We start from the raw sequence: 25658 nt of genomic DNA, 5'->3' as shown, positions 1-25658 counted from the left end.
GGGAAGAGGGAGCAGCAGGGGGAGAGGGAGCAGGAGCAGCAGGGGGAGAGGGGGCAGCAGGGGAAGAGGGGGCAGCAGGGGGAGAGGGGACAGCAGGGGAAGAGGGAGCAGCAGAGGAAGAGGGGGCAGGAGCAGCAGGGGGAGAGGGAGCAGCAGGGGAAGAGGGGGCAGCAGGGGGAGAGGGGACAGCAGGGGAAGAGGGAGCAGCAGAGGAAGAGGGGGCAGCAGGGGAAGAGGGAGCAGCAGGGGAAGAGGGAGCAGCAGGGGAAGAGGGAGCAGGAGCAGCAGGGGAAGAGGGGGCAGCAGGGGAAGAGGGGGAAGTAGGGGAAGAGGGAGCAGCAGGGGAAGAGGGAGCAGCAGGGGAAGAGGGAGCAGCAGGGGAAGAGGGAGCAGGAGCAGCAGGGGAAGAGGGGGCAGCAGGGGAAGAGGGAGCAGGAGCAGCAGGGGGAGAGGGGGCAGTAGGGGAAGAGGGAGCAGCAGGGGAAGAGGGGGCAGCAGGGGAAGAGGGAGCAGGAGCAGCAGGGGAAGAGGGGGCAGCAGGGGAAGAGGGGGCAGCAGGGGGAGAGGGAGCAGCAGGGGAAGAGGGAGCAGCAGGGGGAGAGGGAGCAGGAGCAGCAGGGGGAGAGGGGGCAGCAGGGGAAGAGGGGGCAGCAGGGGGAGAGGGGACAGCAGGGGAAGAGGGAGCAGCAGAGGAAGAGGGGGCAGGAGCAGCAGGGGGAGAGGGAGCAGCAGGGGAAGAGGGGGCAGCAGGGGGAGAGGGGACAGCAGGGGAAGAGGGAGCAGCAGAGGAAGAGGGGGCAGCAGGGGAAGAGGGAGCAGCAGGGGAAGAGGGAGCAGCAGGGGAAGAGGGAGCAGGAGCAGCAGGGGAAGAGGGGGCAGCAGGGGAAGAGGGGGAAGTAGGGGAAGAGGGAGCAGCAGGGGAAGAGGGAGCAGCAGGGGAAGAGGGAGCAGGAGCAGCAGGGGGAGAGGGAGCAGCAGGGGAAGAGGGGGCAGCAGGGGGAGAGGTGGCAGCAGGGGAAGAGGGAGCAGGAGCAGCAGGGCGAGAGGGGGCAGCAGGGGAAGAGGGGGCAGCAGGGGAAGAGGGGGCAGCAGGGGAAGAGGGGGCAGCAGGGGAAGAGGGAAGAGGGGGCAGCAGGGGAAGAGGGAGCAGGAGCAGCAGGGGAAGAGGGAGTAGCAGGGGAAGAGGGAGCAGGGGAAGAGGGAGCAGGAGCAGCAGGGGAAGAGGGATCAGGAGCAGCAGGGGAAGAGGGAGCAGCAGGGGAAGAGGGAGCAGGAGCAGCAGGGGAAGAGGGGGCAGCAGGGGAAGAGGGAGCAGGAGCAGCAGGGGAAGAGGGAGCAGCAGGGGAGAGGGAGCAGCAGGGGAAGAGGGGGCAGCCGGGGAAGAGGGGGCAGCAGGGGAAGAGGGGGCAGCAGGGGAAGAGGGAGCAGCAGGGGAAGAGGGAGCAGGAGCAGCAGGGGGAGAGGGAGCAGCAGGGGAAGAGGGAGCAGGAGCAGCAGGTGAAGAGGGAGCAGTAGGGGAAGAGGGGGCAGCAGGGGAAGAGGGAGCAGCAGGGGAAGAGGGAGCAGGAGCAGCAGGGGAAGAGGGGGCAGCAGGGGAAGAGGGGGCAGCAGGGGAGAGGGTGCTGCAGGTGAAGAGGGAGCAGCAGGGGAAGAGGGAGCAGGAGCAGCAGGGGAAGAGGGAGCAGGAGCAGCAGGGGGAGAGGGTACAGCAGGGGAAGAGGGAGCAGCAGGGGAAGAGGGAACAGGAGCAGCAGGGGGAGAGGGGACAGCAGGGGAAGAGGGGGCAGCAGGGGGAGAGGGGACAGCAGGGGAAGAGGGAGCAGGAGCAGCAGGGGAAGAGGGAGCAGGAGCAGCAGGGGAAGAGGGAGCAGCAGGGGAAGAGGGAGCAGGAGCAGCAGGGGGAGAGGGAGCAGCAGGGGAAGAGGGAGCAGGAGCAGCAGGTGAAGAGGGAGCAGTAGGGGAAGAGGGGGCAGCAGGGGAAGAGGGAGCAGCAGGGGAAGAGGGAGCAGGAGCAGCAGGGGAAGAGGGGGCAGCAGGGGAAGAGAGGGCAGCAGGGGAGAGGGTGCAGCAGGTGAAGAGGGAGCAGCAGGGGAAGAGGGAGCAGGAGCAGCAGGGGGAGAGGGTACAGCAGGGGAAGAGGGAGCAGCAGGGGAAGAGGGAACAGGAGCAGCAGGGGGAGAGGGGGCAGCAGGGGAAGAGGGGGCAGCAGGGGGAGAGGGGACAGCAGGGGAAGAGGGAGCAGGAGCAGCAGGGGAAGAGGGAGCAGGAGCAGCAGGGGGAGAGGGGGCAGCAGGGGAAGAAGGGGCAGCAGGGGAAGAGGGTGCAGCAGGGGAAGAGGGGGCAGCAGGTGAAGAGGGAGCAGGAGCAGCAGGGGAAGAGGGGGCAGCAGGTGAAGAGGGAGCAGCAGGGGAAGAGGGAGCAGCAGGGGAAGAGGGAGCAGCAGGGTGAGAGGGGGCAGCAGGGGAAGAGGGGGCAGCAGGGGAAGAGGGGGCAGAGGGAGCAGCAGGGGAAGAGGGAGCAGCAGGGGGGCCACCGCCTGGCTGTCAGTCACAGCCGCTGCCCTCAGGTGGACTGAGTGCACGGGGACCCTGCAGAGCGAGGCAGGAACCCCAGGTTCTGTGTTTACCTATGGATGTTGGTTAACAAGTTGCAGAGCCCTAACAGGCGGGTCTGGGCCGGGTGTACACGTGTGTGTGTTCCGTGGGGAACATGTTTGTGAGTCTGAACAGTAAAATGAAGCACGCACACGGAGGGAGGCGGTGGAGACAGGACGGCAGGGTGGTGTGAGCACCGGGGCCAGGACCAGAGAGCCAGAGGGGGAATGAGGCCCCAAGAGACCGCCGAGGGCAGAGCCCGCAGAGCCGAAATGTGCAGCATCGGCATGGCTGCTGTGCATTTTCCAAGAGATGCGTCCCAGCGGAGGAGGTGCGGGCAGTTGGGGCACAAAGAGGCCGGGGAGGCCAGCCGCTGATCGGAGAGCCCCGTGTGGGAGTCTGGAGCCAGGAGGAGACCCCAGGCGAGGCAGGGGGAGAGGACCTGGCACCGCCTGGGCTGCCTTCTCTCTCTGCTGTTAGAGAGCGGGGCCATGTAACCCTCTCACCTCCAGGTGGTATTTCCTTCCTTCTTCCTTTCTTTTCTTTCTTTCCTTCCTTCCTTCTTCCTTCCTTCCTTCCTTCCTTCCTTCCTTCCTTCCTTCCTTCCTTCCTTCCTTCCTTCCTTCCTTCCTTTCTTTTTCTTTCTTTGTTTCCTTTCTTTTTTTTTTTTTTTTTTTTTTATGTCTTATTGATTTTTTACAGAGAGGAAGAGAGAGGGATAGCAAGTTAGAAACATCGATGAGAGAGAAACATCGACCAGCTGCCTCCTGCACACCCCCTACTCGGGGGATGTGCCCGCAACCAAGGTACATGCTCTTGACCGGAATCGAACCCGGGACCTTTCAGTCTGCAGGCCGACGCTCTATCCGCTGAGCCAAACCGGTTTCGGCGGTTACTTCCTTTTTCTTAACAATAAACTCATTCTCATGGAACATAGTGGAAGAATCGAGGAGACTACAACCCAGCGTTTAGTTTTGGGCCTCATGCCCTTTGGCGTCAGAAGGTGTGGAGAGGTCCACTCTCTGCCTCCACCGGCAGCATGCACTCCTCTGAGAGCCCGTAGTAGGTCCTGATGTGGGAAGGCAGGCAGCGGCGGGGACCGAATTTAATATTGAATGCCCTCTCTCGTGCCCAGGAAGGGGGGCGGGGGGGTGCTGGGAGGCTGGCTGTGAACTGAGGCCTGAACAAATGGGGACCTAAGGAAGCCTTCTGGCTGTACTTATGTCAGGGCACCTGCCCAAGCGTTGGCCTGGTTTTTCTTGTTTATGACTGTAATCTCGCGGGCTGTCATTTCACTAATATCCTCATGGAATAGTACACCCGAATTTATGGTGCGACCTTTTAATTACCGTGGCTCGTGAATCATTACTGTAATGCTCCTCTTATATGGCGTGATGTACGGATGGGTGTTGCCATACTTACCTGCAAAATTAGGACAATACATCGCACCCGTGTCCAGGATTCTCTGAGGATTGAGATAATACATGTAAGCCACCCAGCACAGTAATGGACAATATAGGAATTAAAGGATGGTTCAGTTCCCTGTCGGGGCACATGTTTGAGTTGCAGTCTCAGTCCCCAGTAGGGGGGTGTGCAGGAGGCAGCCAATCAATGATTCTTTCTCATCACTGACGTTTCTATCTTCCACTCCCTCTCCCTTCCTCTCTGAAATCAATAAAAAGATATATATTTTTTAAAAAGGACTGTGTCGAAGGAGAACTTGAGGAACAGAGAGGTAATGAGTAAAGATCAATGGTTTTGCTAATCCTATATAATAAAAGGCTAATCTGCAAATTGACCAAACTATGGAATGACCAGTTGCTATGACACACACTGACCACCAGGGGGAAGGCACTCAATGCAGGAGCTTCCCCCTGTGGGAGTGGACTGACAGAGGGAGTGCTGCTCAGCCAGAAACCAGGCTCCTGGCTGGCGAGGGCAGCGGTGGTGGCAGGAGCCTCTCCCGCCTCCGTGGCAGTGCTAAGGGTGTCCAACTGCCAGCTTAGAGCCACTCTCTGCAGGAAGCAGGGCTAAGCCATCAGTTGGACATTCCCTAAGGGCTCCTGGACTGCAAGAGGGCACAGGGTGGGCTCTTATAGTGCATAAATTTTGTGCACTGGGCCTCTAGTACATGCATAACAGGTTGATACCAAGTGCAATAAAATGCAATGTTTGGGGTGCTGTCATAATTCTTTTCCCCCCCAATATTTCTATTTTGTGTCATACTTTTTTTTAAAAAAAAATCACATGTGAGCATTTATTCCAATACTGTCAGGAGTATGAGAGAGCAGTTGGTCACCCACAAAATTCTGTTCTTCAGCCCCCTCATAAGCCAGCTGCTTATATAAGGTGAGACTTGGATTACATGGGGAAGTAGGAATTACAAACACGGTGAAGTAGGAGCCTGGGCTGGGACTCCATTGTTTGGGCAACAAAGTTGTTAATCTTTCCACGATGATAGACAGTTCTTTTTTATTTTTAATAAATGGTTATTGAATTCAAAGAGGAAGGGACAGGGAGAGAGAGAGAGAGAGAGAGAGAAAAAAGCCATCAATGATGAGAGAGACTCATTGATTCGCTGCCTCCTGTACGCCCCCTAATGGGGATCAAGCCCATAACCTTGGAATCAAACTCTGGACCTTTCAGTTTGCAGTCCAATGTTCTATACACTGAGCCAAGCCAGCTAAGGCTTGATAGGCAGTTCTTAATTCCCAGGTTCGACGTTGACTCTCAAGTCCAAGATTGACTCCCAGGTCCTGGGGGCAAACAACTCCCCTCCAGGTCAGAATGTCCTTTCTTTAACCAACACAGGCAATCATGGCTAACAGAGCATGATTAATATCTCCCATAACCATAGCAATTCCCTAGTATTCTATTTTTTGCCCCTAACATTTCCCCACTGCTATTCTATCATCTCACAGCTATGAGATTCATTTTAGATGAAAAGTCTCATCCTGCTGGACGGTATCTGCTTCTGCCTTGAAAGCAGTTCCCGGGGATGGAACACACCAAAGGCAGGGTCTTGGATGTGTTCTCTACCAACTGAGACTTGTCAGAAAGATTAACACGGCAACTTCCTTCAAATCCCTCACCACCATGGTTAGGCTGCAACAGCAAACCATCTGTGGCTGCCCAGTTTTCTAGACCTGCCTCCCTGACCTTGCTCAGCTCTTGACTTAGCCCATTCGTAGCCCTGGAGGTGGCACTAGGGCTTTTACCGTGCTACAAGCCAGCCGGGTCACTCCTACATGAAGGGAGCCTGCCATCCCCAGCAGAACAAAGGTGGTCAGAGCAATCTGGTCTGCAGGCTCCACAGGGGGAGATCCTTACCACAGTCCTTGAGACACGCTCTTTTGGTTCAGACCCTGTGATGTTTATGAGGCACAAACAGCCAGCCATCCTGAGGAACAGGGTCCCCCGGTGCTGCTAGCAGGGACAGTGACTCCACATATCAGACACCAGCCGGCCAGCAGCTTAGTATGTCCGTCACCATAAGGGAAGGTGTGATGATCAGAACAATTCTTATTGTACTTACTAGGTACCAAAGGACAATAACGAGAACATGCAGTGACAGTCAGTGTGTCTTCATTCTTGACTGGTACCTCTTCCGGTGCGTTCACTCTGTCTTACATTGATTTTTAAAAAATATATATTTTATTGATTTTTTACAGAGAGGAAGGGAGAGGGATAGAGAGCTAGAAACATCGATGAGAGAGAACCATTGATCAGCTACCTCCTGCACACCCCCTACCGGGGATGTGCCCGCAACCAAGGTACATGCCCTTGACCGGAATCGAACCTGGGACCTTTCAGTCCGCAGGCTGACGCTCTATCCACTGAGCTAAACCGGTTTCAGCCACATTGATCTTACTTTTCACATTTCTGACTCCTTCCCTGGAGGAAGCTCCTGAAGGGCTGTTTAGGGAACTTTAGCTAAATGAACGAATACATTCAACACTGGATGAAACGGGTAAACCAATCCTAACAACAACAACAACAAAACCAGACTTCCTACTAATTGTATGTGTGACTTTATTTTTATTTTTATAAATTTTTATTGTTCATATTATTACAAATGTTCCTCCCCCCCGCACCATTGCTCTCCTCCACCAGGTTCCCACCCCACCCTTTGCCCTTTCCCTACCCCCCATTGTCCTCATCCATAGGTGCACAGTTTATGTTCAGTCTCTTCCCACATCCCCCTCTCCCCTTCTCCCCAAGAATCATCAGTTCACTCCCCTTCCATACCTCTGATTCTATTATATTCAACAGTTAATATTTTTCATCAGATTTTTTTTTTAATTTCCTTGGTTTTTAGATTCACGTGTTGATAGTTACGTATTTGTTGTTCATAATTTTTATTTATTTATTTATTTATATATTTTATTGATTTTTCACAGAGAGGAAGGGAGAGATATAGAGAGATAGAAACGTCGATGAGAGAGAAACATCGACCAGCTGCCTCCTGCACACCCCCTACTGGGGATGTGCCCGCAACTCAGGTACATGCCCTTGACCGGAATCGAACCTGGGACCTTTCAGTCCGCAGACCAATGCTCTACCACTGAGCCAAACCGGTTTCGGCTGTTGTTCATAATTTTTATCTTTATTTACTTTCTCTTCTGAAAGAACCCCCTTCAGCAATTCATATAATCCTGGTTTGGTGATGATGAACTCCTTTAGCTTTTTTTTTTATTAGTGAAGCTCTTTATCTGACCTTCGATTCTGAGTGATAGCTTTGCTGGATAGATTATCTTTGGCTGTAGGTTCTTGCTATTCATCACCTTGAATATTTCTTGCCATTCCCTTCTGGCCTGCATGGTTTCTGTTGAGAAATCAGCTGACAATCGTATAGGTGCTCCTTTAGGTAACTACCTGCTTTGCTCTTGCTGCTTTTAATATTCTCTCTTTGTCTTTTGCTCTTGGAATTTTAATTATGATTTGTCTTGGTGTGGTCTTCTTTGGATTCTTTTTGTTTGGAGTTCTGTGTACTTCCTGGACTTGTAAGTCTAAGTCTTTCACCAGGTGGGGGAAGTTTTCTGTTACTATTTCTTTCAGTATGTTTTCGATATCTTGCTCTCTCTCTTCTTCTGGGACCCCCATAATTCTGATGTTGGTTCGCTTGAAGTTGTCCCAGAGGTTTCTTACATTATCTTCAATTTTCTGGATTCTCTTGCCTTCTAGCTTCTGCGGAGGAGTGTCTTCTGGCTCTTTATGTTCCAAATCTTTGACTTGATTCTTGCGATCTTCCATTCTGTTTTTAGGACTCTGTATAATATTTTTTATTTCAGACAATGTATTCTTTATTTCTTGTTGATCCCTTATCATTTCTTGTTGATTCCTTATTAATTCTAGTTGATCCCTTTTCATATCCTCATAGGTCTTATCGATCTTTTCTAGGAAATTCTTGAAAAACCTTATAAGCGTAGATTTGAACTCTATATCCAGTCGCTTTTTGTCCTGGATTTCTTTCATTTGTGATCTATTTCGTCTCGGCATTTTCGCAGCTTCCCTGGTGGGGCGGGGTTTCAGGGTGGAGCCTACAGCCTTGGCTTCCGTCAGCCCCGCCCTATGCGGCTCCTGGGTCTCAGGGTCCTTCAGTACTCGTTCCAAGCGCCTCTGAGAGAAAGGTGCCCTCGATTTTCGCCTGCTACCAAACAGTCTAAGTTCTCCCCCAATGAGCCCGGTATTGGGGTTCAGTTCAGTTGGAAGTGGAGTTGGAGGTGGTGTTCAGAGCAGTCTGGAGCTCCTGTCTCCTTCCCACCAGGGCAATCCCGCAGCACAGCCAACCGTCCCTTCTCTGCACGCAATGTGTGCACCTCCGGGACCTCCTTTCGCCGCTCCCCCGGGGTTCCACCTTACAGCCCAGCTCCCTCTGTTTGAGCCTGGGTCTCCGGGGTCTGGCCTAGAACTGGGGTTCAGAGCAGTTGGAACTGGGGCCGAGCACAGTCGGAGCTTTTATCTCCTTCCCGCTAGGGAACACCAGCCAGGCACTTGGCCTCCCTCCTCTCTGGCTCCATCCTCTCTGCGCGCGCCACGTGTCTCCGTACCTTAGGCTTTTACAGCTCCTCCGCTCTTCCTTCTGATTCTCTCCTTGCTTCTCATTGTAGAATTTCCAGTCAGTTGACTTTCCTGTAGTTCTGGGTAATGTCCATTTTATATTTTAGTTGTATTTTATTGAAATTGTTGTGTGCGGCTGCGGCTAGGTGTTTACCTGTGCACCCATCTTGGATTCTCTGTATGTGTGACTTTAAACCACCACCTCACTTTGTGAGCTTCTGTTTCGCAATTTCAGGCACCTTGGGCTCTGGAGCAGCGATCGCCAACCAGGGGTCCGGCAGTCCGCGGGCCACGGGTGGTCTGTGAGTCCGAGAGGTTGGTGACCGCTGCTCCGGGGTGTAATGTTTGGATAGCCCCGACACCTCCTGCAGGAAAGATTATGTAAAATATTATCTTTACTACACAAACCATGGTGCACATGTTTGTTTTCTGGGTGTGAGTCAGAGTAGTAACTTGATAGTCAGTTTGCCTCATCTGCTAAAATCCACATGTATAGTTAATTTTTTTCTAAAATTCACACCTGCAGTTAGTTTTTCCCTATAAACCACACATGTAGTTAATATTTTTTTTTTCCACATGAAAACTCAAGGTTAAGAAGATCGTTACACCTAGCGAGTGATGTGAAATGTGGCGAAGAGCTTACCGAGCTCGTGGGTGGACTATGCATGAGCTTTCCCGCCATCCTGAGGCGGCCCTCCCTGACCAAGAGCAGACTGTTCCTCAGCCAGAAGAGGGGTTACACCGAGGGAAAAAGATATCCCAGAAGAAACAAAAAACGTGTGGCATAAAATAAATGCTCACAAAAGTAAAAAAATAACAATAAATAAGGAGTACAAGGTTTATGAGCTGAGATTGGTTTCATCCACATACACAGTGCCAGGTTAACACATACCTATGCATTCAACAAGCATTTGGTGAATGGGCGAAGAATAAAGAAAGAAAGAAAGAAAGAAAGAAAGAAAGAAAGAAAGAAAGAAAGAAAGAAAGAAAGACAGACCTGAGGCTGCCTGCCTTGATTTCCTTAGCCGTCTGGTGAAGGGTGACCAGGGTGTGGGCTGTGGCCAGATGGGCCATCCAGAAAGAGGTCTGTCTTACAGTCAGGTTTTTAAATTCGTTGTAAAAAAGCAGGAGCAGACATCTGCCGTTTGTGGGTCAGCGTCTGCTCCGCCTCGAAGGCCTGTGGGCAGGAGATAGCGTGACCTCTATTCCCCCTGTATCTGATCAAAGAGGCTTTCTGATTACTGTGCAACGGACACAGAGACAGTAAACACGAGCCAGCGTCTGGCCTCGGCAGGGAGCGGTTTTGGGTTGGATCTTTTCTCCAGGGTTAGTGGTGTCTGTGACGGGGAAGGCACCATCTGTCTTTGCCAAATGATGTTCGGGGAGCACCAGGCAGAGCCCCGGAGGGACAGACAGGAAGGCCGGGGGAGCGCCCTGCTGCCTCCTTCCTCCCCCACACCGGACGCTTTGGGAAGTTCCCAAAGGCCCAACTGGCTGCTCTCCTGTGCAGGAACCCTTTGTGGAGCGGAGGGAGGCAGAGGCAGGCAGTGCTGTTCTGGGAGTCCCCGGCCTGGTGGATGCCCATGGGCCTGGGTTTGGAGTCTGACACTGCTTGTCTCCCAGCTGGGTCACAGTAGCGGGGTGGGGGTGGGGGGGAGACCAATGGGCCACTGGGGTCAGGGGAGTTATAGACAATCCCAGCGTCTTGCCAAGTCAGCCTTACTCTGAAAATGTCAGCTCTCAGTGCTGTGGCAGTAGCAGCACCTAGGAGAGGCCAAAGGACTGGGGAGACGGAGCGTGGGAGGAGAGACGAAGCAGGGGGGTTTGGGAGGGTCAGGGGGTTTGGAGGGGTCGCCTGGCTGTGGGGCCCAGGCCAGCACTACCTGGCAGAGGGCATGTTGCAGGCAGGAGCCTTGACTTGGGGGCTGTTCGTAAATGTAGAAAGGAAAAAAAATTACACCCTGATTTTTATTAATCTCTACCTACCACTTAGATATTCCTTCCATTCAGAATGTAGGCCACAAACCGCCACGTATTAGAGAACCTATCACTCTGTCACCACTAGAGTCACCGATGCTTTTCTGTTATGTTACGGCTGTTGCAGAGGTCTTGACATTCCACTTACACTCACCCCTTTTTCAAAATTCCAGTCATGATGGGCCAGTGTGACGCAGTGATTAAGCATCAACCTATGAATGGTCCCATCCCCGGTCAGGGCTCATTCCCCAGTAGGGGGCGTGCAGGAGGCCGCCGATCATTGATTCTCTCCCATCATTAATGTTTCTCTCCCTCTCCCTTCCTCTCTGAAATAAGAAAAAAAAAATATTTAAAAAAATCACAGCTGTTATTAGGCCTACTGCTAGCCCTTGGCATTTAATGCATTGATAAAGTAGCATTTTATTACCCATATCATAAACATGTTTATATTTCGATTACTGGCCTGATGGCCAGTAATAAAACACACATGGCCACAACCAGGTGAGAAGCACAGCAATGGCGTGCCTGTACAGGGGAGAGGGCCCTGTGGGCAGGGAAGGCACCCACAGGCCTCGGAGCACAGCAAACGCTCTCAGGCGGAGCAGGGACACACTTCCTGCCCACGAGTTGGTCTAAGACGAGGCACATCAGGCTCCTGGGGCCCAGGGTCCTCGTAGGACAGTCCAATATGTTCTTTCCACATGGCTGGTTCCCTCTAGAGCCCTGGGTGCTCATTTGATGCATCAGAAGCATCATTGTAACGAGAAGCATCGTTCTGAGAAGCGTCCATCATCCGTCGCCTCACCGCCCTGCCTGAGGCGTGAGTTTATGGCCCACAGAAAGGCTAAGAACACAGAGCCCCAGCCAGCAAAGGGCGGGCTCTGAAAACACTGGATTTATGGAGTTCCATTTCAACATCCCTTTCAGAAGACACAACGCCCTTTGTTGCTGTGTGCTGCCCTGGGCCAACTTAGAACAGGATGGAGCCCGGGAGGAGGGTGGGAGGAGGGCCCTGGAGACCTAAGGAAAGGAAGGCCAGGGCTGACTCTCCCCACCCCATCTCCCCCGCACGGCACACCCCAGCTCAGCACACAGATCTCAGCACACTCGGCAGAGCTGAGCCAGCAGCGGCCTGGAGACACCTGTTCCTGTCTGTTCCTCACACCTACCACCTGCCGGGAGCTGCCCCGCCTGTTGACAAGCTCCCCCAGGAAGGTCTGCTGCTATTTGATCACAGAGTGTCCTAGCCAAAGCTCAGTCCTAAAGACCCACTTGAACTTTGCGGTTTCCCCGTTTCATTAAGAAGACTGGCCATGTGTCAAGGACGTGTTGACTCTGGAGCCACCCCATTCCTCTAAGTCGGTCCGGGGGGTTGGAAGGGTGTGGGCAGGAGTGAAGAGGAAGGGGTGTGGGCCGGAGGGGAGAGGCGGTGCCGGCAGCTGTCTGCCCTGGGACCTCCGGAGACGGCCAGGCTGAGGGCCTAGGGCTCCGCCATCACCAGGAAGACTCCCCCTGCGCCCCCGCTGCTGTGTGATCAGGAGACGTGGGCTGTGTGGGGAGGTCACGGCCACGTGGCAGGGCCTCCAGGTTCCGGGGAGGTTGGCGGGGGCCAGAGGAGGAAGGAGCGCCCTCTCCATTCTTCTCAGAAACCCAGGGCTGTAAAACAAGACAACGCCCAGCCCGGCTGGCGTGGCTCAGCCGTTGAGTGTCCAACTGTTAGTATGAGCCAGATCATGGTCCGATTCCCAGGCAGGACACATGCCCGGGTTGCAGACTCGGTCCGGTGTGGGGATGCAGAGGCAGTGGATCAATGATTCTCTCTCATCGTTGATGCTTCTCTCTCTTCCTTTCCCCTCCTCTCTAAAATCCATTAAATACATACATATATATATATATATATATATATATATATATATATATATATATATACACACACACACACACACACACACATATTTAAAGCCCCAAACAAACAAAATAGCCTTGTCTCTCCCCCTCCCCCATTTACTTGCTGAAGTGCAAGAAGTAGGCACATTGCTGGTTGGGCAGGGTGGAGGAGGAAAAGGTCCCCTTGCATGAACCACTCATGGAAAGAACATGGTACCAGCCACTAGGAATCTGGGTCCCAGCCCTGGTTCTGCCTCTAGCCCCTGGTTGACCTTGGGTAAATGCCCTTGTGCTAGTGTGCCTCAGTGTCCCCACTGGAGAGTGAACCAACCACTGAAGATCAGTGGATGGGGGATGAAGGAGGCGGCAAAGGGAGCTTGAACAAGGAGGCAGGTAGGTGAAGGCTTGGGAGCTGCACTCAAGACAGGGAGGACCGAGGGAGCAGTGAGGTCTGAGCACGCCTCCCCAGGGACAGGAGGACTCCCAAGGTGCCCGTGTCCTAACCACAGTCCTGCTCCCAGTCCTCCCCCCACTCGTGGGCATGGCAGCCAGAGAAAAGGAGCGTCTGGTGCTGGCAGTTCTCCTGTAGCAGAGGAATGAATTGCTAGCTGCAGTCCCACCCAGCTAGTCAGTCCTGTGTCTAAATGAAAGAGGGAGGTAAAGCTTGTTTTTTGGGTAGCTTTGAGGGCATAGCGGGGCATGGAAATAGAGAGTACAGGAGAAGTAGCAAGTTTGGGAGGAATTTGATGAGTTCATATTTGGAGGTAGTAAGCCCGAGTGCCTGAGGGACGTTCAGGAGGGGAAATTCGGGAGGAAACGTTCAGCAGGAAGCTGGACACACCGGCAGCAGCTCTGGGAAGCGGGGACTGCTGGTACGCATCCGTGAGTCATGGGAACTGAGTCTCCGTTGGGCCAGCAGGGGAGGAGGCCATCACTCCAGTAAGAGGGTGCATGGTGGGAAAACTGGAGGCTGAGGAAGCGGTCCCAGAGAGCCCGGATATGAAAGGGGCCAAACAAAGAAAAAGCCAGAACAGGTGAGAGAAACAACTCCGGGAGGAGCGAGGATGGAGTGAGGAGAGCACGCAGCCTTCAGAAATGAAGAAAAACGAGCAATGGCATAGACCACAGAGAAGTCCAGCAAGACAAAGGCTGGAACGTGTCGCTCAACCTGACAGTTAGGAAGCCACTGGTAAACGGTGGCTGGTAGGGCACGTCTTGGCAGAGACAGTAGCTCCAGGCTCGCTGCACCTGTGTGTATGAGGAAGAGGCTTGAGGGTCAAGCTCATATGCAAGAATTGGTCTCGATTAATAGAGAGGGAGCTTCATTTTAAAGCTAACTGAGGTTGCATTTTATTTTTAAAAATTTTATTGGTTTTTTTTATTTATTTTAAATCTATTATTACTTTGTTGTCCTTTATTTTTTATTTTTAAAATATATTTTATTGATTTGTTACAGAGAGGAAGAGAGAGGGATAGTTAGAAACATCGATGGGAGAGAATCATCAATCAGCTGCCTCCTGCACACCCTCCACTGGGGATGTGCCCGTAACCAAGGTACATGCCCTTGACTGGAATCGAACCCGGGATCCTTCAGTCTGCAGGCTGACACTCTATCCACTCTATCCACTGAGCCAAACCGGTTTTGGCAAAAATTTTATTGGTTTTTAGAGAGAGGGAGTAGGAGGGAGAGAAACACAGATCAGATATGCACTGAGGGGTCAAACCCACAACCTGGATATGTGCCTTGACTGAGCAACATGGAATGATGCTCAACCAACTGAGCCGCACCAACCAGAGCAGGCGGTTGCATTTTAGAATGAAAGAGAGGCAGGCAGGCATGGAGGGGAAAACATTTTAAACATTCAAAAACCACTTAAACTGTTAGAAGTCCCACTCAGTCAGGAATAAATACAACATTGCGCAGGGAGGAACGAGTCTCTGAGTTGTAATGTCCTGCACTGTTCTGAGAAACAGGCTTCCGTATGTACGCTTTCTGCGAGGAAAAACATTAAAGTATATTTTGTTCGTTTAATAACCTCATCAATTGACCTGTACACCAAAGGCTTTTATTTGACACTTGGTTTTGTACAACAGTGCCCCCTGGTGTGGATGGCATGCACAAATACTTACCTGTTAGCAGCATGAAAGGCAATTTTCTAGAAAAAGTATTGCTGCTCTCACTCTAACTTAAAAAACAAGTTTAAAACATTTTTGGAGGAGGATGTGTTTGATTTTGGGAGTTTGCTTAGGTTTTGTGCAATGCAACGTTGGGGATATCGATGTACCTGGTATGGCTTACTTAAGATGACAGAGATTCATATTTTGCATAGCTGTCGTTCTTTCAAATGGATCATGGAGTAGAAGTATAGAACTCAATGCACTTCTCAAACCGGCCCACTTGTAAAATGAAGCATATAGGTCAGCAGAAAACGACTGACAGCTGAGATCCCCCCTTGTCCCTCTGCTCCTTTCAGTTACTCTAGTTCCTGCCAAGGATAATCACTACCATGCCATCGCATAACAGAGATCATTTTACTTGTTTTTGTTTTTTTTAAAAAAACACACATATTTTATCGATGTTTTTACAGAGAGGAAGGGAGAGGGAGAGAGTTAGAAACATTGATGAGAGAGAAACACCTGCCTCCTGCACACTGAGCCATGCCCATGAGGTGGTCAATGCACCTCATGGGACTGGCTGAGCAGTCGTTCCGGTCATTCCGCTTATGGTCCGTGGCCTTTTACTATATAGGAATGGGCAGCACCGCCTGTAAAGTTCACTAGTCTGAAGTGCAAGAGATCTGAAACACTTGGTAGTGAGCTGACCACAAATACAAGAATTTTATTCTCTGGTGCAAACCAGATCTTGTGAGCTATTAAGAAGTAATATCTTTTTGGCCTTTTTATATAATCACTAGAGTCCCGGTGCACGAATTCACACACAGGTGGGATCCGGCCAGCCCACCTCGATGGGGACCTACTGGGCCAGGCCGGCTAAGAGGAGGGGCCGTGGGCAGTTGGCCAGGTGGCCCTGCCCTCTGGTTGAACTCCCAGTCAAGGGGACAATTTGCACATTAGCCTTTCATTATATAGGATGTACCACATGTTAAAATATTAGTTGCTTTGTGCTTCAAAGATGTTTATACAAATGCAGAAACAAAATTGGAATTAATCTAAAAATTAAATTTAGCTGCTAGAAGCTCAACAGCTCTATCTTCTTGCTGGATCCCCAACCCCCTCTCTCAAGCACACACAACCCCCACACTTCCTACACAGTAACATAACACAACAAAACATGTTAAGTGTACATCATACATTTATTACCAACAACCCTCTCAACTCCAAAATTGGGCACAGGGATTAAAAATAAAAATTCATTGCACTACTTAGTAAAGCATTACTAGTAACTTTCATAAAAAATGTACAAATTTTGTTAAAAATTTATCAAGCCTTCAAATGATTTGGTTACAGATATTTATAATACATACATTTAAAACTATGTTAACTGATACAATGGAATATGATTTGAGGAAATGACTCAGCAAATGATTCCAAAAACACCCCTGTAAGCTTTCATAATCTGAAACAAACAGCAAAATGAGGTAACCCAATGTACAACAGGGGGAAGATAGGTTGCCAATGAAGGCCTAAAGACATATATGAAAAATATTTGCACAAGTGAATTATAGATCTCAAAATATTTAAGAGGCCCAAATTTAAGAATCTTTAACAAATCACATTTGAGAGAGTGTATAAAATCTAAATATGCTTCCACATTTTTAAAATTTTGCTTAAAAAAGAAAAAGAAAAATCCTAATGAGATCTCAATACCTGGAGGCCTTGACTTATTTTTTGTTTTGTTCTGTTTTTGGGGGTAAGGTAGGGGAGGCTGGAGGGGAAAAAAAAAAATCAAAGATGATAATTCATGTCAAAAACAAAAAACCCCCAAACAAGACCCCATAGCAGAGTTAAGATGGTAAAGCCAATATTGTTTTAGGAGGAAAGAGGAAGAAGGCAACAAACCAACATCTGCCTGCTATCTGGTGCATCACCCAAGGTGACAACAGCTAGAACAAATCAACTGCTCTTTCTCTTTTGCTAGCCACAAAGCTGCTCATTTGGCTAGTCTGAGCTGGTTCAGAGCACATGCATGTATACTCCTAATATGTACTAACCACTTAATAAGCAAGTCTGCACACATCTCTAAGAGGCCCATGCAAAGAAAATACATTCCCAAAGAGAGATCAGTCACAAGAGCCAACAATTCAGAATTTTATCAATAGACCCTGCTGCCTCCTAAATTGCCAACTGCCTCTCAAAAACTGACTGGAAAAGGGATATTATGTCAAGAACTCATCGTCAGAGGGAAGGAAAAAAGAGCTACTTTTCCTAGTCATTAGTACAATGTGCCTTGTTAATTAGGTATCTATATAAATTAGAAAAAGTGCTTTACTTGCATGCTTCAATAAAATGAATACTGAGTGTAGTAGTGTAACGTTAGATCTGTACAGATACAAAAATTTTTGCAGCTATATAAAAGAGTCTATGTATAAGATGGGCTTTTGCCATTTTAAACATGATTTTTTTTTAATTAAAAAAAATAAAGATTAAACTCTACGTGATTTGTAATGTAGCTGATTATTATGCCAATAATTTTAAACAAACTTTTTATTCATCAGGAATAGGTGGGGATATCCTAATGATTTAAAAATAACATGTGCATTTTATCACTGTTTAGATGTACTTATGATGCACTGACAAATTTAAGGGCAAACAGAAAGTATGCAAAATTCTATTTGTATGACTAGAGGCAACAGTGTCTGGAAAAGGGCAAAATTGTGCTTCTGTGTAAATTGACTTTACTCAACTCTAAGCTGTGATGAGCTTATAGAGATTTCAAGGGAAGGCAAGTAGCATGGCAGTAATAAGTAGTTAACACTGTCTGAGTAGAAGACCAACACAGAGCCAACTGAAAGCTGAGTGAGGCTGGCAGCAAATCATCACAATCCCGACTGGAACTACACAGCTTGTGCTCCTGCAAAGCAATGGCATCAACCTCAGGGAAGAGGCAGGCAATGTTGAGCACACAAAGAATTTGAGAGGAATCTAAACACTGTTGGAAAACTGAATTTAAACAGTCTGCATTATGCTCAATAAATCTATTTTTAAAAAAACACAGCTATGTATGGAAATATTTCAGATCAACTAAATGTAGGTCAATTCCTGTTTTACAGCATTATTTTTTTATACAAAAATCATATCTTCATTATACTGCAAGTATTTTGGACACCTGTTATAATATTTTTTTCATTCAAAAAACATAAAAATAAAAAGCAATAAAACATCAAAGCACATCAGGTCTAAGGAACTAGAGCTGTCACAGCACTTGATCCATCCTGGAATCGAGGGTTTTGATGAGAAGCACATTTACTGAGAGAAGAACTAGACAACTTTCAGAATTGGAGCTTGGCAGGTGAATTAACTCAAACAGAAATACAATTTTCTTAAAACAACTTAGTTGTCCATGGGAGCTTGAACAAAGAATGTATACCAGAAATCAAGCTGAGTTAGCTAACAGATTTTGTTCTGTTGGAAGTCAAGGAAGTGAGACTTCATGGGACCAGTGGTATTCTTAGAAATATATTACTCAAATATCTTCAGAATAGACTACAATCTAAACATTAAAAAAAAAAAAAAAATCACAAGTACTTCCTTTAGAAGCTTACTGGAAATGTAAAGGAAAAAACAAGTATCGACATTCAAATCATTGATTGAAATGCTAATATTGCTAACTGATGATGTATGATATTGCACCTTCTTTTTGGAAACAGCAAGTTGGAGATTTAAAAAGTTTTCAGAACAGAATAAAAACATCAGGTTCATGGAGTGAGATCTGTTACCCTTTTTTTCTGTAAGTGACCCACTTGGACCACCAATGAGAAAAGGTGACAGCTGCCTGAAGCAGAGGGAGGCGGCTTTTCTCACTCCATTCCCTGGGAGGGAAGGGGGTGGAGTATTCAATGCTTGGAATTGATGCACCCTTAGCAATCAGTGTGCAACAGCAAACACAAGGGGGAAAAACCAGTGTACAGTACTAGTGCTGTTTAAATAACACACCAGATTATACATTGCAGCATAATTAAAACTACACACACATTCTTGGTACATGCTGGTATATAGATCTCATACACACATTAGCTACCATGCCTGCACACAAGTAGTTACACACTCTCTCTCACACACAGAGATACATTTATCACCAACAGTCATACTTTGCATTCACTTCCACTCACAGTTTCTGAAGGCTCTATATAAGGTAGATTGCTATATCATCTGGAGCTACCACTTTTTATAAAAGCACATGCTAAAAGATCACGTCCACTGTAATCTTGCAGCAACACTCGGAATGATCACACAAAAACCAGGGAATGTTAGTGCACACACAAAATTAAGCTAAAGAAAAAGTCTTTGGAGTTCCAATCACACGGTTAGTATAACAATCCCATAATTATGAAGACTAATTGTAAGCTTTTATAGTTGATTAAGTCACACAGTGCAAAGAAAGGTCCATTGACCCTTTTGGTAAAGGGAGGGCTGGAAGCCACACAGATTAAGTTCAATGGATAGTCCGTATATACATGTGATGAGGAACACCCAAACTAAATTTGTGCTCTTAGGTTGGTCATTCTGAATCCCGATGCACTTCTGAAGCATCAGCTCGACAAATTGGGCAAGTACGATTTGCCTAAAACACAAAAGAGAAAACTTATCTGAACTGTGACTTACACAATGAAACATATTAAAAGCAATGGAACTCTTTTTACTTCCCACATAGTTTCTACATTCTTTGTTCTTTGAAGAGGGTACAAAGCAATCATTTAATATGTCTTTTAAAAAATAACCCATTAAATCTAAAAAAAACTAATAACTTATGATTGATTTTTTTTGTTTTATTTTTGGTTAATTTTTTTAAAAGGGTCTACCTTCACCATGTAGACAACACATTATCCATCACCAGTTCAGACAAATTTCATTAACTGGCTCAAGAAACTCCATCTCAACAAATGACACCACCATTTGGCGAGCTGCTAAAGCCAGCAACATAGGTATCACCTGTTCTTTCTATAATCCATTATTCATCAAATACTCTCATTTCTTTATTATAATAGCTTTCAAGTCAGTCCTTTTCATTTAAATGCCACTGTTTGTGCTGTGTATGGCTCAGAACATCCTTATTCCATCTTCCTGCCTTTCAGAAATCATTCCTTGTAGTTCATTCTCTAAACCACATTTGTCAAACACAAGGCCCACGGGCCAAATCCAGCCCGCCAGGCCTTGCAATGTGGCCCGCACCTCGCTGTCATCACTGCACTCCGCTGTCAGTTTATGACATTGTCAGTTTATGACTGTCCAGTAAACCATTCGGCCCGCGATTTAGGCTGGATTTTAGATTTTGGCCCCTTCTCTGATTGAGTTCGACACCCCTACATGGCCAGTGATCTTTCTAACATACAATCTCACTCATCTCTCTTCACATCACTTTCAAGATATCAAGCCCAAACTCCCTCCACTTCAGTGACTGCACAATGAGCTGGTCACTGGTTACATTTCTGAACATCTGTCTCTTCTCTTGCCACTAGCATACACTAGTTATCAGCCACATGGAACCTGTGGTTTTCTGATTATTCTCTCTTCTCACATGTCAGGGTTGAGTGTATTTAATGCTTTATTTTTCTAAAAAGTTCAGACTCTTCTCCTTCAGGATTAGGTTTGGGCTAAACTGGGTACCCTTAATCTGTGCTCATCTGTCTTCCTCACCAAACTGGGAAGTTATCTAACCCAATATTATTATCTCCTAATGAGAATATTTTTAAAAAATTCCCACACAACATAAAGTTAACTAATTTGTGTCCTAAAGGATTATTAACTAATTTGTAACTAATGGATTATTAGTTAACTTAAATTTTTTTTTAGTATCTACAAAAGAAAAAAAGGGTCAGGATTAAAAGCACTAGAGGTTTGTTCCCATGTAAATCTCTGACAAAGGAGCTCCAGTGAGGTCCCCTTCTAAACACAGGAGACTGGCCTAATGATCCCAGGCCTTACCCCTATATACCATAAGAAAGTTAGGAATCCTTATATAATAAAACCCTAATATGCAAACTGACCAAATGGCGGAACGACCAGTTGCTATGATGTGCACCGAGCACCAGAGGCAGATGCTCAACGCAGGAGCGCCGCTCAGCCAGAAGGCTGGTGAGTGCAGCGGCGGTGGCCGGAGCCTCTCCCGCCATTATAGGTAGGTGGTAAGGAGTGAGGGGTCCAGACTGTGAGAGCCCCAGACTGCAAGGAGGGATTGGGCATAGGCTGACAGGCAGACACCCCCCAAGGGGTCCTGCACTGTGAGAGGGTGCAGGCTGGGCTGAGGGACACCCCCATCCCAGTGCACAAATGTTGTGCCCTGGGCCTCTAGTAGTCATTATGAAAGACAATCACTTTTAAGGTTTTACAAAATCACTCCCAAGATGATGATTATACAATAGTTCATTTTTGCTGGCCCTTTCTCTTCATTTTTAGAAATCATATTGAAAGCTGTATTTGAAATATGTTACTCAAAGATCTTACCTCCTTACTCACCCTCCACCAATGATGTACTTACTCTACATGAAACCATGCTCAATAAAAAAGAAAATTCAATGTTGTTCTCTTCTCAGATGCCATCACTTTACCTTAAGCCATTTGTCGACACACTTGGCATGGAACTCGTGGTTACAGGGTAAAACTCTAAGTAGCTGCCTTGACTCAAAATCACACATGCATACTACACACCTAAAAAAAAGCAAAAAGGTCATTTAACCATAAAAACAAGTAGTTAACCGAGCGGGACGTATAAATACGTCAAACATAAACAATATCGGGTACAGGTAGGACATATGCATACGTCCTTGAAATATATGTTGTGCCCTGAAATATATATATATTTTTGTAATCTTTATAATTGTTTGTAAAATTTATAATTTTTTAATTCGATGTCTCCATTTTTTTGTTGGTATTCTTTTCTATTTGTTTGTAATTTTGTATTTTCCTTTGTGCTTTATATATAAATAAATGAAAAAATATGCATTTCATAGTCTTTTCATTTACTTTAATTAAGTATAAATAAATAAAAATAATATGAAATTACGTCCTCCAGGCGTGACGTACTGACACGTCCTAGTGAAAGAGTACGCGCCTGTTACATGTTGCGTAATTAAAAAAGGAATTCCCCGGTTAACAGGATAATAAGCAGACTCTTTAAGTAAAAACTTCGAACTTTACATCTATGAGACTTTAATCATATATAAAATATTGCAGTTTGAATGAGAGACCATAAAATTTTTGGGCAACCTAAAATTCCAGAACAGCACAGTCCAATAACATTTTCTGAAGTGACAGAAATGTTCTAAATCGTTCAATACAGCATCACTAGCTAGTGTTACTAAGAAATTTAACTTTCAATTTTATTTAATTTAAGCAGCCACATGTGACTAGCTGCTATCTAACTAGATAACATAGGCCAAGATTATGAAATAGAGGTTACTTTATCAAGTTATCTATGGCTCTCATGCTTTTATTTCATAAAGGTAGAAAAGAAAATTTAACAGAGTGATGTCAAAAAAATGTACTTACAAAGTCTGTTCTGACTGGTGGTTGTTAGGATTGAACCGATAGGAAGGAAGTTGTTCAATATCTGCTTTAGTCAATCCTCGTGGCTTAGCTTCTCCTAGTCGCTCTGCCAGGTTTAAAAGGGCCTGTTGATGAAAAAGGAAATATATTTTAACTTTCTTTAAATTTTTCTATTGCAGTAATTTTTAAAAAAACTACTTTTATTGTGGAAAAATTTAAATACATACTAAAGAAGGGGTACAGTATAATGAAATTCCATATCCCCATTACCCAGGCTCAACAATCCATGGCTAATTTTATTTCACCTATTACTGTCTACTTCTAAATACCAGATAATTTTCAAACAAAACTAAAACATGGTTATTTCATTAACAGTTCTGTATGTATCTTTAAGACAGTATGTCAACTTCAGCACTTTTGACATTTTGGGCTGGATAAACTTTTATTGCGGGGGGGGGGGGGGGGGGGCTGTTCTGTGCACTGTAGGATGTTTAGCAGCATCTCTGCTAAATGCCATAATATCCACCCACCCAGTTGTAACAATAAAAAATGTCTCCATATGTTGCTAAATATCTTCTTGGGGATAAAACTATCCCCAAGTTGAACACCACCACCCTAAAAGGAAAGATTTTTTAAAAGGGATTAAATCACATCATCATCATCATCATCACACCTTATAATCCTTTGTCAAATGTCTGTTTCAATTACTTTCAAAACACTTTTAAAAATAGTTTATTCAAATCATAATCCAAATAAATCCATCTATTCCCATTGCTTGATATTGTCTCAAGTACCTTTTTAAAATTTTGTATTTATTGAAGAAAATAGGTCAATGGCCTGTAGAAATTCTCAGTCTGAATTTTAAGACTGAACCACCCCACCCTGACTTGGGTTTTCTTGTCCCCTGTAATTCCTATAAATTGGTGGATTTGAGTATTTCAATCATAGCTCACCACACCTAATTGTTATGTTAGCAGCCACTAATGGAACATTGCCGAGGTCCATTTATTCATTAAAGATGGCAAAATGGTAGTATTTTAATTCTATCATTCTGTCTTCATTTATTAGATGAAATACTTCTATACTGAGCAACTGTCCCATATCAATTTGCATTCAGTTAGTATAAATCATATATAAAGTGCAGGATGAATAAGACCACTGAGTGTGTTTAAGTATCACTATGAATTCATGAATTTTAGCATATTTGATGTTTCAATGTATTGTAGCAATTATGCTTACTGGTTTTACACAAGTACCTCCTTTCTCCCAGTTTTCAATGGCTCTAATTATTCATTTGCTTTATTCTAAAATCAGGCAGCCCTTTGTGTGCTGCTTTCCCCCTTTAAAGGCTGCCACAGGGTTAACAAAATGGGTAACAAAGAAAGATGAGATGAACAAATAATTTCTAAAAAAAAAAAAAAAAATCTCAATAGCTAACGCTGTGATGGCTGTTTTAATATAATGACACCACGACACTGATTTTGGTACAGCTTCACTTGGAGAATTGGGTCATCTAAAATTGCTTCTCCTTTGTCAACATGAATGCCCCTAAGTCCTTCTAAATGCTAGACTAGTAAGTTGTTAAATTGGTGCTGATTACAATTAGCATATAAAATTTATGATATAGCTTATCTATATTTATTATACCTCTCCTGTATAATAGGACACTTAGGTCAACTAACACAAATATGACAATTATATTCATAAAATATGTTCATTAAGCCTTTATTGAAAGGAGAATACAATGATAACCAAGCCCTCAACAAATTTATATGATCCAGCAGGTAAGATAACTGAAGACACGACATGATTATTACATATGGTTTTATAAGAACAAAAAGGAGGGAGAGGGACATTTAGATCTGATAATGGACTAGAAATGCCTTTCATAGAAGTTTCAAAATGTAGAGGAAGGGGGGAAATAACTGGGCAGAAGGATCAAGGGGAGTATAAGCATATAGGCAAGATATATAGGGTAGACTAAAAAACGATGAGTACTCTGGACTAGGGAGTGTTGTAGGTGTGCACACTATTGAGATAAAACCAGAAAAGCAAACAAGATTTTCTTGATTGAATTAAAACATGACTTTGCAGAAGATCAAACATATTCAATCCAAAATACAGTCTAGAAAAGATTCCAATGCTAAATACAAAATATTTTCCCTACACTGGGATAGTATCACTGTTTTTCCATATATAATTTGTTTAATGAAAAACTGGCCTTCCAGTAGCATGAAAGAAGACTCAATTTCAGCACCTAAAAGAATATTTAAAAGAGAACCAACTTCTTTCCTTACAGCTCTGTACAAAACTAACATAGAGTGTTCTAGAAACAAAATCAGGAAATTATTACAGCCCCTTTCTTAAGAATCTGGGAAAGGAAGCCAAAGGACAGGCAATGTGATTATATATACAGAAAGTGATATAATGGCATTTTGAAACTACAGAAGAATATAACATTTGGCCTGATCTCTTCCACATGCATTTAAAAAAACAAAGATGCTTTAAGATTGTTTGTGTGTGTGAGATCTCTCCTCCCTCTCACCTTAAAAAAAAAAAAAAAAAAAAAGGAAAAGTGTTCCAGCACAGATGTCCCAATTAACGATGGTTTGGCTTACGATTTTTCCACTTCACAATGGTGCAAAAGCGACATGCATTCATTAGAAACCAGGTAGGCTAAGCTATGATGTTCAGTAGGTTAAATGCATTTCAATTTATGATATTTTCAACTTACAATGGATTTATCAGGACGTAACCCCATCATAAGCCAAGGAGCATCTGTATTCATACTGTATAAATAGAAACTAAGTGAGGCTGGGGTGAGAAAGATAGCTGGCAGTATCAAAACCAAGTCATACATACAGTCACTCACATTCAACATACCCAAATCCGAATTTGCCTTCCAACCCCTAAACGGCACCTCCTATCCCTAACTTCAAATACTGTAACATCAACATCATCTAAATTAGATTATGTCATCTACTTGACCTACTGTCATCTTCTGCCTTCATTGTGAGTTATTAGTTTTTGTAGAGCATCTTCTTTTGCAACCCTCCCACTCACACCCCTAACTCGACTGTTGATTCAAATGTTAAAAAAAGTCTCTGAAGATGTACTCTTTTCTAATTGCAGTTCCTATAGTTCAGAAGTTGCATGATTTTATAATTTATTGCCTGACCTATTAAATAGGTTTCCCCACCACCAAGTTCTTAACCACTCCTATCTATTCCTTCATGCTCCTAGCAGAGTTTTGACTCATAAAAGTATAGATCCATTAGCACCAAAAAATGTAGCAGTTCCTTCATCCATAATATTCAAAATTCTGTCCATTCTCTAGCAGGACATTCAAGGACAACCAGTTAAGCTTTCCAATCAAATCTCACGTTAGCCACAGACTATATGCAATTCCTCAAGAATATCCAGCACTTTCCTCCTTCAACCTTATGCACGAAAAAGTTTTCCCATCCTTCAAGAATC

The 25658-nt window shown here is 45.9% G+C and overlaps 1 protein-coding gene across 11 annotated transcripts in view; it reads right to left on the bottom strand.

Moving 5' to 3' along the window:
• Positions 1-15813: 15813 nt before the first annotated feature.
• Positions 15814-25658, bottom strand: part of RNF38 (ring finger protein 38) — a 95569-nt gene continuing 85724 nt past the window's right edge. For all 11 annotated transcript variants that reach the window (XM_084898714.1, XM_084898717.1, XM_084898718.1 and 8 more), the window contains 3 exons: positions 22185-22306; positions 21245-21344; positions 15814-19260 (listed from right to left, as the gene is read on the bottom strand). In XM_084898714.1, coding sequence (XP_084754840.1) covers positions 19198-19260; positions 21245-21344; positions 22185-22306 — 285 coding nt within the window. In that variant the 3' untranslated portion in view covers positions 15814-19197. The remainder of the gene's footprint in view (positions 19261-21244; positions 21345-22184; positions 22307-25658) is intronic.

The sequence above is a fragment of the Pipistrellus hanaki genome (assembly GCF_964339955.1).
Source record: "Pipistrellus hanaki genome assembly, chromosome: 11".
Lineage (NCBI taxonomy): Eukaryota > Metazoa > Chordata > Mammalia > Chiroptera > Vespertilionidae > Pipistrellus > Pipistrellus hanaki.
The sequence above is the reverse complement of the archived record's forward strand: the minus strand, read 5'-3'. Positions and strand labels throughout refer to the sequence as shown.